Raw genomic sequence first — 13,985 nt, forward strand, 5'->3', positions numbered from 1 at the left:
CCACGGGAGGAACTGGCCAGCACTGGACTCTTAGCTCCCGACCACAGAACAACGAACCATGACCCAGACTTCAAGCTTCACCATCACCCTTGGACTTGATTGAACCTTGGACTTCCTGGGCTCACAATAACTAGTGTCTCAGTAGTTAGAAGCCAAACACTAATGGCTGAAGAAGACAGCCTGTCCCTGGGCTTGGGAGTAGCCCGGGGCAAAAATTCTCCCTAGAGCTGCCATGACAGGTAGGGCGAGCTCCTGAAGAACTGTATCTTAGTCTCACGAATCTCTGTGGCCCCAAGGAGGCTGTGTCTAACACGGAGAAGGTGACAGCCACCTCTTGGGGTATAGGCAGATATAAGTCTATGGAGTACTCCAGCAACTATGTAAAATGGGTGTGGGGAGAAAGGAGGCTCTGCAACTAATTCTTGTCACCACAGGAGCAGTGATCTGTCTCTGAAGCCACTGTCAACCCTGGAGTCCTGAATGCTGCATTGTCACCTGTGAGCCTTGAGTTACAACATTCTTCACCGTCTTGACTTAGGTACGCTTTCTATCTAAAGTCTTCCTGTTGAAATACATACAGGGCTGGCTTATTATCGATGAGCTACCAACAAACTGCATCGCTCACAGAGGGAAACTCACACACATGCTTTCTCCACAAGGTAAACCACGGCTTCTTGAATTCTAGTAGTGCACAGCACTTTAGTACTAAACTTAGGAACCATTTTAAGTAACAAGACCACCAATAACTATAAAAACTTTTCCAAAAAGGCAACAGAGCAGTAAGTCGGTAAACAGCCAAAAGAAAGATATGGAGGGGGAGGTAGCTCAGTGGTAGAGAGAGCTCTTGTCTAACATGCTCTCCAGGCCTACGGGGGTGGAGGGAGGGGGGATGACAAAAACACAAAGATGTTTGTGTAGAGTGAGAGCTAGAACAGAGAGAAGCATGGTGTCCTTGCCCAGCCTTTCCCGAGAGGGTGTGTGCCAGGTGATTCAGCTCTGTACCGTCCATAAATGACAACCCAGGTGTGGCAAGGATCGGTTCTGGTAAATTTTGGCAGCTGGGAACAGTTTTAAACATGGAATGCACGCACAACGAGTATCACCTGCATCTATATGAATTTATTTACAGTTTATTTATAGAATTACAAACGTAATTCAAGGAAAGCCACAGTGATCTCTCTGGGGGCATCAATCAAATGCATCTCGGAGTTAGGTCTCCTCGAGTGAGAAATGGACCTTCACTGTATCCTGATCGACCAAGTCGCCCCTTAGGGTTCCATTTTCCACAGCTGGGTCCCAGGGGAAAAGGCAGATGGGAAGAGTAAGGTGACTCGGGAGCAAGGGGCTCCATCAGTGAAGGAAACAGCTCCAAGAGCGGTTGGAACATCATAGTTAGAGATTGGTGACATGTGATCTCTAGTGAGTCTCAAGTGTGGCAGCTCCTGGGTTTATGTCCATTCAAATTTGGTGGGTACCGAGTGCTTGAAAGAAAACATACCAGGATGGGTATTGGGATGGCTATAGAAACTTTTATTGGGCAGATTTCCACCAAGGGGAATTAGCATGTGCCCGTGTGGCTGAAAAGTCATATGCCACCCTGTCTGTATTCTATACTTTCTGCATATCATGTCATTAAATCTCAGATGTGGGCACGTGTGTAGAGTCAGTTAACTGAAACACAGGGGCATTCAGAACGATTAAGGAAGGCGAGCATTAAATCGATGGCACGGACAGCACTCAATGTCCTCTTGACCAGTTTTACGACGGTGTTGGTCTCAGAGTGCACCCAGACTCTCCTGTGTCTCTCCATAGGTGGCTGCCCCGCCTGCGCTGACAGCAAGGAGTCCAGGTGGCACCTGGCACTTAGGACTTGAACTCTGGAAGACCTTCCCTTCAGCAGTGTGGGCTTCACACTGCCGTGAGGCCTAATAGATGTGACTACGAGACAATAGCCAGCGACACTCTTGGTCTGGTTCCCTAACTAGGGAGCAGCTTTCTGGGAAGCCAAGAGGGGAGCCTGTGCCAGGTCAAATAGGTAATTAGCACTAACAGAAACCCTAGTGCCCAGAGATCAAAATTGCTCCAGGCCATGGAACCCTGGCTCCCCAGTAAAGAATTGGTGAGTCAGACCCCTGTGATGGAGGAGTGTCCCATTCCAAGGACCTGGACGCAGATTCTCCCTCTCTGTAAGCCAGGTGAGTTTACCTACCACTTCCTACCACTTTGGACTACCGGGCTGAGCTTCATCGTCTGGTTCTGAACTTGATTTGCTTTTACAAACTTGATTTTCCTGACAGTGCCCTGTTCTTCCACCTGCCCGCAGTCACTAGTTATGTCCCAGGGAGTTGCTTCTGGAACATTCTCTTTCCAACACAAGCTGAATGCTAATTTTTCAAACTTCCTGCTTCCTGGATCCCCTTCTCCCATTCTTTCTAGTCCTCTATCCCTGGCTTTTTTGGAAGGCCATCTTTGGACCTTCCCAGTACTGTCCGCATCTAGTCTGTGCCTGCAATCCTGGGGTCACATAAGAAGAGTGCTGGAACGTGATAGGCTATGCTCGGTTGATATCCCTGGGAGGCCTGTCATTTTCTGAAGGGAACCAGGGGAGGAGTGGACCGGAAAAACAGGGGAGGTGTGTGTGGGGGGGGTAGGGGCTGGGTAGGGGGAACTGCTGTCTGGATGTAGTATATATGAGAGAAGAATAAATAATAAATTTAAAAAAGAATGCTGAAGCAGACACTGGCCCTGACTGACCTAACAGGAACAGTGTACACCCCTGATATTGACTGGCAAGCTGCCGCTGGCTCACCTAGGTAAAGCAGTCTATGGGTGAAGAGTCCAGCACAGACCGGGTTTGGTAACCATTGAAGGCTCTAGTCTCTCTCGTTCCATCGAAGAGTTTAGAGGGATGAAGAGGCAAGCAGAAAGGCCAAATTCTGGGGCTTCCCCGGAGACATGGCTGGCTCTTAAATGAGGAAGCTGTAGCTCTCAGCAAGAAGGGTCATTCAAAAGGACACAGACATGTTGTTCAGTGCAGCGGGGTCAAGGGCTCGTAAAAAGAAATAACCACCTCAGGAAGGCATGAGGGGTCAGAGAACACGGTGGGACGGAGAAGATCCAAGGAGAAAAGACCCCGTGGTTCTCAGTAACTGGGAGAGCCACCATGTTCCACAGAAAGCACAGAGGCCCCCTTGAGGGAAAGGCTTGCCTCTCTCAGTTCCTTCCCTCTGGAGGGACTCACCTGAGGGAAAGGCTTGCCTCTCTCTTTTCCTTCCCTCTAGAGAGGGGACTCACCTGAAGAAACCCTTGCAGCCTTCACAGGTCATAGCATTGAAGTGGAAGCCCGTGGCTCGGTCTCCACACACTCCACAGATCCGAGGCACATTCCGGTCAAAGTCACCAGGGTCAGGCAGGGAGGTGCTGGCTGCCATTGCCTCCATCCCTGTAAGAAGAGCAGGCAGGCCACAGCCACAGTGAGAGTCAATGCCAGAAGCAGCTGGCACCTTCAGCGTAGCCACCGGCCACCCTTCCCTTCCTGGTGGAGAGTGGGTGGCAGTTCTTTGGTGGAGAGCTTTCCTGGAGACAGAGTAAAGTGGGAGTTCTTTGGAACCCTTGCTGCATGGCTGTCCTCGCCAAGAGAGAAAGAACAAAGCTCAGGATCACACTACATCCAAACCCTGCACCTGCCAGCTCCTTTGGGAGAGGCAGTGGACATCCCTGTACCCCACTGTCCTCATCAGGAGAGACAGTCTGCTTTTGGGGGTGATCTGCAGAAATGTGTTCACACCCCTTGGCGCAGGCTCCCACCCAGCCGACTTGATCAGGCAGATCAGAGCCAGTGTCTTACTCAGTGTGGCCTCCAAGAGAAACAGAGGAAGAGCAAGAGTATGGATACCTAAGCTCTCGTCCTGAGAGAGCCTGCTCCCTACAGCCAGGCAGCCCAGGGCCCCGTGCCCTTAGTGACGTCTTTCCATCTTTGTTTCCGGTGCACTTTGTGTGAGTTTGGATGTCCTTCCGAGCGGATGTGAGTCAGGACCAATTAGCTAATTTTGTTTTCGGAGATGGACTCTATAAGTGGGCATTATCAGCTAGACATGGATCTCACACTTGAGGAAAAGGGAGAGACAGGGAACGCAGGTACGCCCTTCTCGAGAAATGGCTGACCTTTCTTTTCCATTAGTAAATTTGGCCCCTGGCTTTGCTTACTGCCTCTGACTGTTGTGGGGCTCCGAGATGACTCTAGGACATCTCATGTCTCCCTAAAATGCTCTTGGACTCAATCTCTCAGTTCTTGTGTCATTGCATGTCTGAGTGGCTTCTCTGACCCAAGGCAAGGTCGGGAGGAAAATAGCAGAGAGATAGGGATGAGGGATGAGCAACCTGCTTTTCAGATAGGGATGAGGGATGAGCACCTGCTTCTCATATAGGGATGAGGGATGAGCACCTGCTTCTCATATAGGGATGAGGGATGAGCACCTGCTTCTCATATAGGGATGAGGGATGAGCACCTGCTTCTCATATAGGGATGAGGGATGAGCACCTGCTTCTCATATAGGGATGAGGGATGAGCACCTGCTTCTCAGATAGGAATGAGGGATGAGCACCTGCCTCTCAGATAGGGATGAGGGATGAGCACCTGCTTCTCAGATAGGGATGAGGGGGATGCATGTCTGCTTCTGACCCAGGCTCAGGTATAGTAGGTGAGAGAGGGAGGTTCTGAGGCTGTGGGATCTCAAAGCTCATTAGTCTGATTTCGTTGCACCCCAACACCACCTCCCCAACACTGGTCGTAAGGTAGTACGGATGTGACAGCTCCCAGAGGGAAGCCTAGAGAAGTCCCAACTGGCAAATGTATGGCCCAGACACTTTACTTTTGTTCTTATGTCATGAAGAGCTTCGTGACAAAGGAAGAATGGAAGCAGGCAAGCAAGGATATGACATTGTCACCACCCCTCCCCCAAAGAAAGCCACACAGATGGCTACTCTGAGTGAACTGTTCCTGGGAACTGTTACATAGCAAGAGTGGGATTACTGATATATTTCCTTTGCAGCTCATTTCAGACTTATGAATTATGATTCCTGCAGGTGCATACACACTTACATAAATATACCGTATACTTTGATTAAAAGGAAAAAGTGAAAAACAAAGAAAATCCCCAAAGAGATGAAGCTGATGATGGACAGGAACACACAGCATCATATAGGAGCAATATTCTCTTTGAATGGCAGGTATCTATCCCATTCCTATTAATATATATACGTATATGTATATATGTATATGTACATATGTATATGTACATATGTATATGTGTATGTGTATATGTATATAATGCTTTATGTGCCTTCTATGCATATCTGAAAGCTCTCTTTGTAAATTTTTTTAAATTACCCTTACTTATTTATTTCGCATGCCTCTGTGGGGAGGTCATGTACCCTGCACACACACCATGGTACACTTGTGGGAGTCAGAAGACAAGGTGAGGGGTGGGCTGATTCTCTCTCACCACTAAGTGGGTCCCCAAGAGTAAACTCAGATCACCAGGCTTGGCAGCCTGTGTCTTTACCCACTGAGCCCACCCAACAGCCCTCGAATATGTTTTTTTTAAGGATTTGTTTATTTCATGTATGTGAGTACACTGTAGCTGTCTTCAGACACACTAGAAGAGGGCGTCAGATCTCATTACAGATGGTTGTGAGCCACCATGTGGTTGCTGGGAATTGAACTCAGGACCTCTTGAAGAGCAGTCAGTGCTCTTAACTGCTGAGCCACCTCTCCAGCCCCTGAAATACTTATTAATCTCAAAACAATTAAAAATGAAAGGGAAAGTGACTAGTGTCTGGTAGCATTATCTCTACATAGATGTGTGCAACCTGTTGCCCGTGCACCATATGTGGCCAAAGGTAGCCATAAATATAGCTCCACACAAAAAATGTAAACTTACTTAACACCTAAGATGTGTGTGTACATGTGTGTGTGTGTGTGTGTGTGTGTGTGTGTGTGTGCCTGTGTGTTTGATGGGTTTTATTAACTTGATTGTGTATCTCTCAAGCATGAACTTTGTGGCTGTGATGTTGTGCTGAGATGTCAGAAGGCTGAACACGCCGATGGGATGAGTCTACATCCAGGGAGACTCCTACAAGATTCTAGGACACAGCAGGCATCTAAGATACGGACGGGCAAGGATCTCAGGGCCCAGTGTCATTATGGGGTAACAGGAGAAGCTGTTTGGGATGCTTGTGGTTTCACCCCAGGTCACTGGAGATGCCTCTGCCGCACCATAGCACCATAGAGTTGCTACAGAGCTGGGGTCAGCTGGGCCCCTGGCGTCCTGGGGGGTTGGTGGGAAAAGAGAATTAAATGGGAGCTGAGGGAGAATACCAGTTAGTTCAGTCCAACAAGGTGAGTCCAACATCGCATGATCTCATTGAAGAGGTTGTGATGCAATCCAGCTGGAGCTACGGAGCCACAGCATGGCACAGTGCAGTTCTGCCACAGGAGAGGCATTGCCTTCTCATCGGGGGTCTCCTGGCATGGGGCTGGGAGCCATTGCACTTGGCTGGAAAGAAAGGCCAGATCTGGCAGCAAGGGGCCCAGAGCGAACAAGATCATTGCAGGAGAGCAGAGAGAACGGCCAGCTCTGCCTGGGGCTATTACTACAACTAGGAAGCCAGCGCTTCACCAGAATCCACATAGAGTGGGGAGGCTCAGGACTCGAGGGTTCTGGATGCTAGGCGTTCCAGGAGGCACAGGTAGAGAACACGGTGTGCAGAAGGGAGAAAGAGAAGATGGGATGCACAACCAGGAAGATCAAACACACTGGAGGACCCCACTGACTCTGAGGGAGCTCCAGCTCTTACCCTGTCCCCCACACCAGAGTCCCAGCCACAGGTTTGCTGCTATGGGTCCCATATGTGCAAAGGCTGGCCAGCGTTCCTGCCCTCCCTCTGCCTGCTACTCTGCAGTGACCTCTCCTTGCCACCCAACCACACAGAGACGTCTAAGGAGCTTGTGGCTGATGAGGACACACGTACCTGAAGGAGCAGGGGCGAGCAGAACCCAAGGGTGCTCTCCTGGGAAGACTCACAGATCTGTCCAACCAAAAGAACTCTGAAATGAACAAGGAGGAGACATTTTACCCAAGGTATCTTTGATCTCCCAAACCAGTCCTTTAAGGAGCCCAGCATGGCGCACAAGACCTGCCAGGGGAATTCGGGCCTGAGATAAAAACAGGAAGAAAGTGTCTTTGGGGACAGCTGTTGCTGCCAGGGATGATGAGAAGTGAACTGGATAGCAATCAGAATGGCTGTCCCTCAAGGCAGAGGGCGAGCGGCACGCAACTGTTGCATGAAGTGAGGGTGGCAATTGGAACAGGGTGAGAATTAGAGCTCCCTCCTGGTCAGTGAGGTGCTCCCGTGTGCTCGGTCTTTCCTGGATGCATGTCCCGTCTCTTTCTCCCTTCTGCTTCCTCCCACACAGTTCCCCTGTCTGAGACAGACAGGATGCCCCTGCTACCCCTTGCAGATTTGGGGGATACTCTGGGAAGTAGAACACAGGGCAGCCTAGAATGCGGCTGAGGGCTAGATGGTGAGCCAGGTAGGACTGCAGAGATCTTCAGTGCCAGGAACTACGAGGGTTGTGATGGCAGCCCGGGGCCCTGGCCTCTGGGGAGTTGCCATGGGCAGGCATCTGTGATCTGTTGTGGAGAGTGGGAGTGGGGATGGAAGGGACCGCACCACACAGACTTCTAACAGGATGTTTCCTGCCACTGTCAGCTCTTCTCCAGACATGCAAAGCCTGAGGCAGGACTGATCCATGGTCCAGACTCTAGGTCCTAGAGGCACGACTGGTTTCCAAGGTGGGTTTGGAAAAATTTCACTCTTCCTCCATCTATCTACTGTGAGACAGACAGATTCATACACATATGCTCACACCACACTCCCTCCCTGATAACACTACGAGGTGAGTGTGGAAATACATATACATGAGGGTCCTGGTACCTGAGCCCTAGAAAGGTACTTTAAACCACACCCCAAGCAGAAAGTGTCCAGTCTGCCGGCTGTTGCTGCTCTCCAGAGATCTGTTTCACAGTGGCCTGACTAGGTAGGGGAGGGAACAGCCTAGGAGGCCTCTAAGACCTGGGACCAACCCTAGAATTCCCAGTCCCCAAGCCTTGGCTAACCCTTGGGTACCACCAGCTCGTTAGGAACAACAGAGGTAAAGGTTAGACAATATGATCGGATCTAGGCTGCCCCACTGCAGGCTATGAGTGATGGGAGGTGTGTCTGCTGGGGGAAACCAGGCCAGACAGGTGTCCCATCTGTTCCCGTGGCTCATGGGTCTGAGACCACACTGCCCAGCGGTGTATGAATTTACTAGGCTTCCTTCCTGCTTTTTAGGAAGTCTGTGGTGAAAACAATGGGTAAGAAGGGGGTCATTGCTTTCCTGTCTTCAACCTCTAAGGCTTTCAGAGGTCAGAGTTCATTCAGGTAGACCATCACCCTTGAACTTAAAAGGAAAAAAAAAATCTGGAGTCTATCTAACACATTCTAGAACTGCTAAGCGATACATACTTTATTTAGTTTAATCCTCACAGTAGTCTTTGAGCTGGGGGGAGGGGGGGCGAGGGGAGAACTCTCATTTTTATAGATACCCAAACCAAAGTTCAGAGCGTCTTTCACCGGTGGGTGGTACCAGCAAGGGCAAACGAGGGCAAGCTGATTCCATCGCCAAAGTTGCCTTCTACAAACCCCTCCCATTCCCGGTGACAGTCATCAGAGCAGACACCTACGGCTCTGTACTGGGCTCTGCTCCAGGACCTTCACAGGCTTCACTAGTTAAGCCTAACCACACCCTCATTAGGCAGCACTGTCATTATCCCTGTTTTAGGGATGGGAAAACCGAGGGAAGCGGACTGTTTGGAGCTTAGCTGAGTCTCCATCCACACTCCCAGTGGGAAATTGCTCAGCTGCATCCCCAGCCTTAAGCCTGGACAGCCTTATTGTCTACTAAGTCGGGAGATAACACAGACAACAATCCCTGGATCCTGAGGGAAGAATTGATGTCAGTTCCCTCATCTGGGAAATTCTGTCCACCACACAGTCATCTGCCGTCCAATCAAACACTAGATGGGCCTTTCAGAAGAAATTACGTTCGAGTCAGCTTCTGGGTCCAAGGTCAAGTTGATATGAAAGTGGGTCAGAGACACAGGCTTAAAATGGGGACCAGTGGAAAAAAACACTTCATGTCCCCTGTCCTGTAAATCTACTCTGAGCACAGAGAATACCCCACTGATTCTGCTGGGGCTGTCCCCAGAGCCACCTGCTCCTAACCCTGACCTGGCCCTGACCTTGCCTTAGCAAGAAATGAGATCACACAGTTCCTGCCCAGCACCGATGTCACAACGGTTGCCTCCCTGTCGCCCCCACTTGCACGGTTCAAGCTATAGGTGCCACGTTCCGGCAGCGAAGACCCTGAGCTCAGATGAAGCCCTGTACTCATGCTAGAGTCTCCCTTCAGGGTTCTGAGGGTGACTGAGTTGTGAGTGTGCAGGTGACCTGAAGCTGGAAAGGGGCTAACCACTGAAGTCTTCTCCAGCTCCAAGGAAGTTCCAATGCAACAGGTCGTCACTGAAATTGACCCCTGATAAGCCGCAGCATACTTGGGTGGCATGCTCATCTTTAGATGCTAATAAACAGGAAGAGTATAGCGCCCGGTGAACAGTATGACCCTTAATATTCCCCCAATATACCCCAAGTGGACAATGAGTTTCCAGGAGAGGGGGTCTTCAGCCAGCTTGGGACCACAGTGATCAAAACTCAGCTTTTTAATGGTTGACACTTGTTCAAAGCCCCTACTCTTTCTAGAAGAAAACTGGAAACCAAGTCATTTCTCCACAGGGGAGAGAGTCCCTCTTCCTGACATTCACACCTACAGAGAGAACTGCACAGTGGACTCCTCTAGGGTAAGCAGGCCTGCTAAGAACTCTGCACGTGGACGTGTGTGTACATGCCTGTCTCTTACTTTATTTTTATTTTTTAATTTTACCATCTTTCTCTGTCCGGCATGTGCTCTGTATGACCCTTCTAACTTGTCACCTAGGCACAGCGGTATCAGGGCCAGCCACTGTGACACACTTCCATCCTTCTGCCCCACCCCCTCCATACCACGTCCTGTCTATACCTCTGGACCCATCTCAGCATTATCTCCCAGAAGCTGAGGTTGGGGTCGGGGTGCAGAGTGAAATAAGAAAGGGGAGAAAGTACTGTCCAATCAAACTGCATTAAATTACTTCTTGCTCGCTGTTCCCACCTCTACACGGTAGATTGAGAATGAATGAGAACGGCTGGGAAATAGCTTATGCAGGCTACAGTTCCCAATGTGAAGCCCCTATGGTTACCAGTTGTGCCAGAACATCTCATCACTGACAGGTGAGCTACCGCCACCTAACCCAGCCATCTTAGGGCCTTCCTCGAACATTCCCGTCGGTTTTAATGAAAAGGAAGAAATATCTCTCATGTCGACTCACTCTCTTTGGATGAATTTTAGAAAGCTCATTATGTACAGAAGCCACGTAGGTTTCGATTGCTGTGCTGGGCCAGCTTCTTTCAGAGGAGCCTAAAAGGCCATCCCCTTGGGGTCTTTTTGGTAGGGCTTAGAGGGGCCACCACGTGGGATCATTGTGCAATTAGAAAAGATGACTTTTCTGCCACCAGCTAGCAAATAACAAAACCTACAATGTAACGGTGTGAATGGGGTAGCCTCTGAGGGGTAGGAAACTCTAGGCTCATTTCAGTTTCATTGATTCCCCCTGTAAGCTCATGGTTTCTACAAGGCGAGGCTGTGTCTGCCTCTGTGGGAGGGAAGGGGCTGGCAGAAGCCTGAGTGGGGCTGCCTGTGCTGCAACCACGACGACAACAGCCTGCTGCTGCCTCTGTCCTCAGCACATTTATTATGCTTAACAAACATATTTAACCTCTCACTGAAAAATAGTAAATCCAGTGGCTGACCGCCCCAGCCGTTGACAGGAAGTCTACCCTTCGAGGTGGTTCTTAATCAGCCATTTTGAGACTATCTATCTCTGATATATATCTCTTGAGAACCCTTCAAAGTCATGACCTGGTACCCCACAGCATCAATAGCTAGACAGTCATGCCATAGAAGCCAGGCTACAAATTCCCATTTTCCAAGAATCCCTTGGCTGATGGTCCTGTCACGTCTGGGTGTCTCAGAATTGGACAAAATTCAGAGCTGGGAGGCCACAGGCGACGCGACAGGAGTCGCGTGGCTTGCTGGGAGGATTTTCACTTCTTATCAGCAACAATTATTCCTGCAAGCTGCTTTTTTTTCCAGTGGAAACGCTGCCCTCAGCTTTGTCAACAAGATTTCTGGGCTGATTACTGCTCTCAGGGTAACAGGCAGGAGGCCCCATCGTCGCTGGAAAGCGTGGGCAGCCCCCAGGGGCTGGTGAGGCACACAGGGAGTCAGTCCCCCGTCTTGAGACATAACACCAATCTCTCGGGTTTGACAGTTGAGGGAAACTGAGGCCCTCTGAAGGAAAGAGACTTATCTAAGGCTACAGAACAAGACAGTGTTTCCTCCCCACCCCTCCTCACCCCACCCCCTGGTCTAAGAATAATTCGCCATACATAGAATGGGGTTCATTCTTTAAGGCGGTTGTGGGAAGGCACCTGTAAAAGCCCTGATAACAATGTCGTGACCAATTGATATCAACCCCACCCATACAACAAATACTGAGAAATAGAAAGGCAGCTGAGGTCTCCACACTCTCCTCCATCTCCATACACACAGCTCTTGGCTTCAGCCTTCATAGCCAGTGGGCAAGGAGTCAGGATTGCTAGAAGCCACGGAGATGGGAAGAAGCTACACCTGGCCTGATCTTCCTCCATGTGGGCCCACCTTCCCAGGGTAGCAAGGTGGGAGCTTTGTTCAGGGATGTCTGGTATAGGTCAAAGTTGGTGGGAGAAGGGGGATTACCCCATCCCCAGTGACTTGGAGATCAAGAAATAAAAACTAGATCAACCCCAAGCATATAGGGAAATCCAGACCCCTGTGAGTATCCAACCCTGCAATTGCTGATATAGCTGAGAGCTAAATGGGTCTTTGTTTTTATTTATTTTTTTTTTTGTTTGTTTGTTTTTTTTTTTTTTTTTTGGTTTTTCGAGACAGGGTTTCTCTGTATAGCCCTGGCTGTCCTGGAACTCACTTTGTAGACCAGGCTGGCCTCGAACTCAGAAATCCGCCTGCCTCTGCCTCCCGAGTGCTGGGATTAAAGGCGTGCGCCACCACGCCCGGCTGGGGTCTTTGTTTTTGAAAACAACACCAGACAAAAAATTCACTGGGCAGTAGATACAATGTTTCTTCTTTTGAGACATCCCCTGGTGGGGTGGGGCCTGCTGTGCACTCCTTTAATCCCTGCAGTTGGGAGGCAGAGGCAGGTGGATCTCTGTAAATTTGAGGATAGCCTGGTCTGCAGAGCCGGTTCCAAGACAGCCAGGGCTACACAGAGAAACCCTGTCTCAACAAAACAAAGCAAAGCAGAAACAACACTACACAAGGTATCCCCAAGCCCAGCTTTGGGTGCCCTGTGCCTCTTTCTCCAGGCTGGGATGCTTGCGGAAGTTCCGGAGGCTGGTTCATTGGAGCCCAGGAAGAATGCCTGAATATTTGGAGGTCCTCGGCTCCCTGCCCTTAGTTGACCCTGGCCAGGTTTGTTTGTTTGTTTGTTTCCTTATTTCCCTGCTGAATATGATGCCATTTCTGTCACTCGGATTCTTTTTGCATCAGTGGCCGCGTAATACTCCAGGTCCTTGTGAGTTCTGAGACACTGGCAGTCTGGCCTCTAAAGCCAGCTGGATACTGTTTACTACCCAATCCCTGTCCCTCAGTGTCCTTCCCTGGCTGCTCATCCACAAATGGTGACACAGCAGTGCTCCACCGTTGGGTCTGCTGTGAGGACCAGAGGAGATGCCCGAAAGGCCATCATCACCACAGAGCTGTGTTTGCTAGATCGGCCAGAAGAATGAGAGGCGCTGCAGGGTCTAGACTGGGGAGGGCAGGAATCCTACACTCTGCCCTAAGATCTCCATCCCAGATGTTGCTCAGGAAGTCACACATTTGCCGGGTTGCTTAAATAACTAGCCAGCCCACCCACTTGCCATGGCTTATAAAACACTGGCTTCTCAGACTAGAGGAAGATGAATCATTTCTCTCTTTCTAAATAAGCAGAGAAACTGGCCTGTCTATCTCCATAGGAAGATGGGCTTTCCTAGGCTCTCTCCATAAGAAGGATATTGCTGTGGTTTATCAGTTGCTACTCTTTACTAACCCCTGGCCATATCTGGCATCTGTCCCCTTTCACACCTCTGTCCTCACCACAGAGGGACTGAATTCATGCAGGCCCCAAGCTGTACCCCTGTCTGCTATGAGGACACAGGTGACCTTCACCTTATTCCTGCCTACCGCTGTGTATAGGGACACAGGGAAAGGCAAGTGCCAGGGGCTGGAGCTGGGAGGTAACCATCAGAGATGTGGTACCCTGAAACCCTGGCTGCCCCAGGTCCTAGAAGATCCTGTCAAAGGGCCTGATGCTGCCTGCAGTGAGACCTTCACTGGCTTTTCATTCATTCTAGGTGGGACAGGCTCTGAGGCCTGCATTGGAATCAGTGAGAGGCTCCAGGCTTCTCTGAGATAAGCAGGCGTGACAAGGTCCAGCTCCCATGAGGGACCAACTGGGTCCTTAGTGAGGAGAGAGCTATTGCCATGTGTCCAAGCAGCTTCTCAAGGCCTAGGCCAAGTGGGAGAACCTCAGCCTTAGAGGACACCAGCAGTCACCCCAAGCAACACCAGCTGCACCCCAGTTTTGGTTAGAATGCTCCCATACCTTTCATTTGCCCAAGCGCTTGTCATCCTTGTGTGTAGATCCCTCTAGGGACCCATTGGAGGGCAAGGAGGCAATGACGTTTCT

General features: G+C 50.1%; 1 protein-coding gene across 1 annotated transcript in view; it reads right to left on the reverse strand.

Annotated features, from left to right (window-relative positions):
- The window catches only part of Vdr (vitamin D receptor), a 54,238-nt gene that overhangs the window by 27,183 nt on the left and 13,070 nt on the right, over positions 1–13,985 (reverse strand). The window contains exons 2-3 of the mRNA XM_021183597.2: positions 7,033–7,108; positions 3,295–3,442 (exon numbers count right to left, since the gene is read on the reverse strand). Coding sequence (XP_021039256.1) covers positions 3,295–3,440 — 146 coding nt within the window. The 5' untranslated portion in view covers positions 3,441–3,442; positions 7,033–7,108. The remainder of the gene's footprint in view (positions 1–3,294; positions 3,443–7,032; positions 7,109–13,985) is intronic.

Source organism: Mus caroli, chromosome 15 (assembly GCF_900094665.2).
Source record: "Mus caroli chromosome 15, CAROLI_EIJ_v1.1, whole genome shotgun sequence".
Classification (NCBI taxonomy): Eukaryota; Metazoa; Chordata; class Mammalia; order Rodentia; family Muridae; genus Mus; species Mus caroli.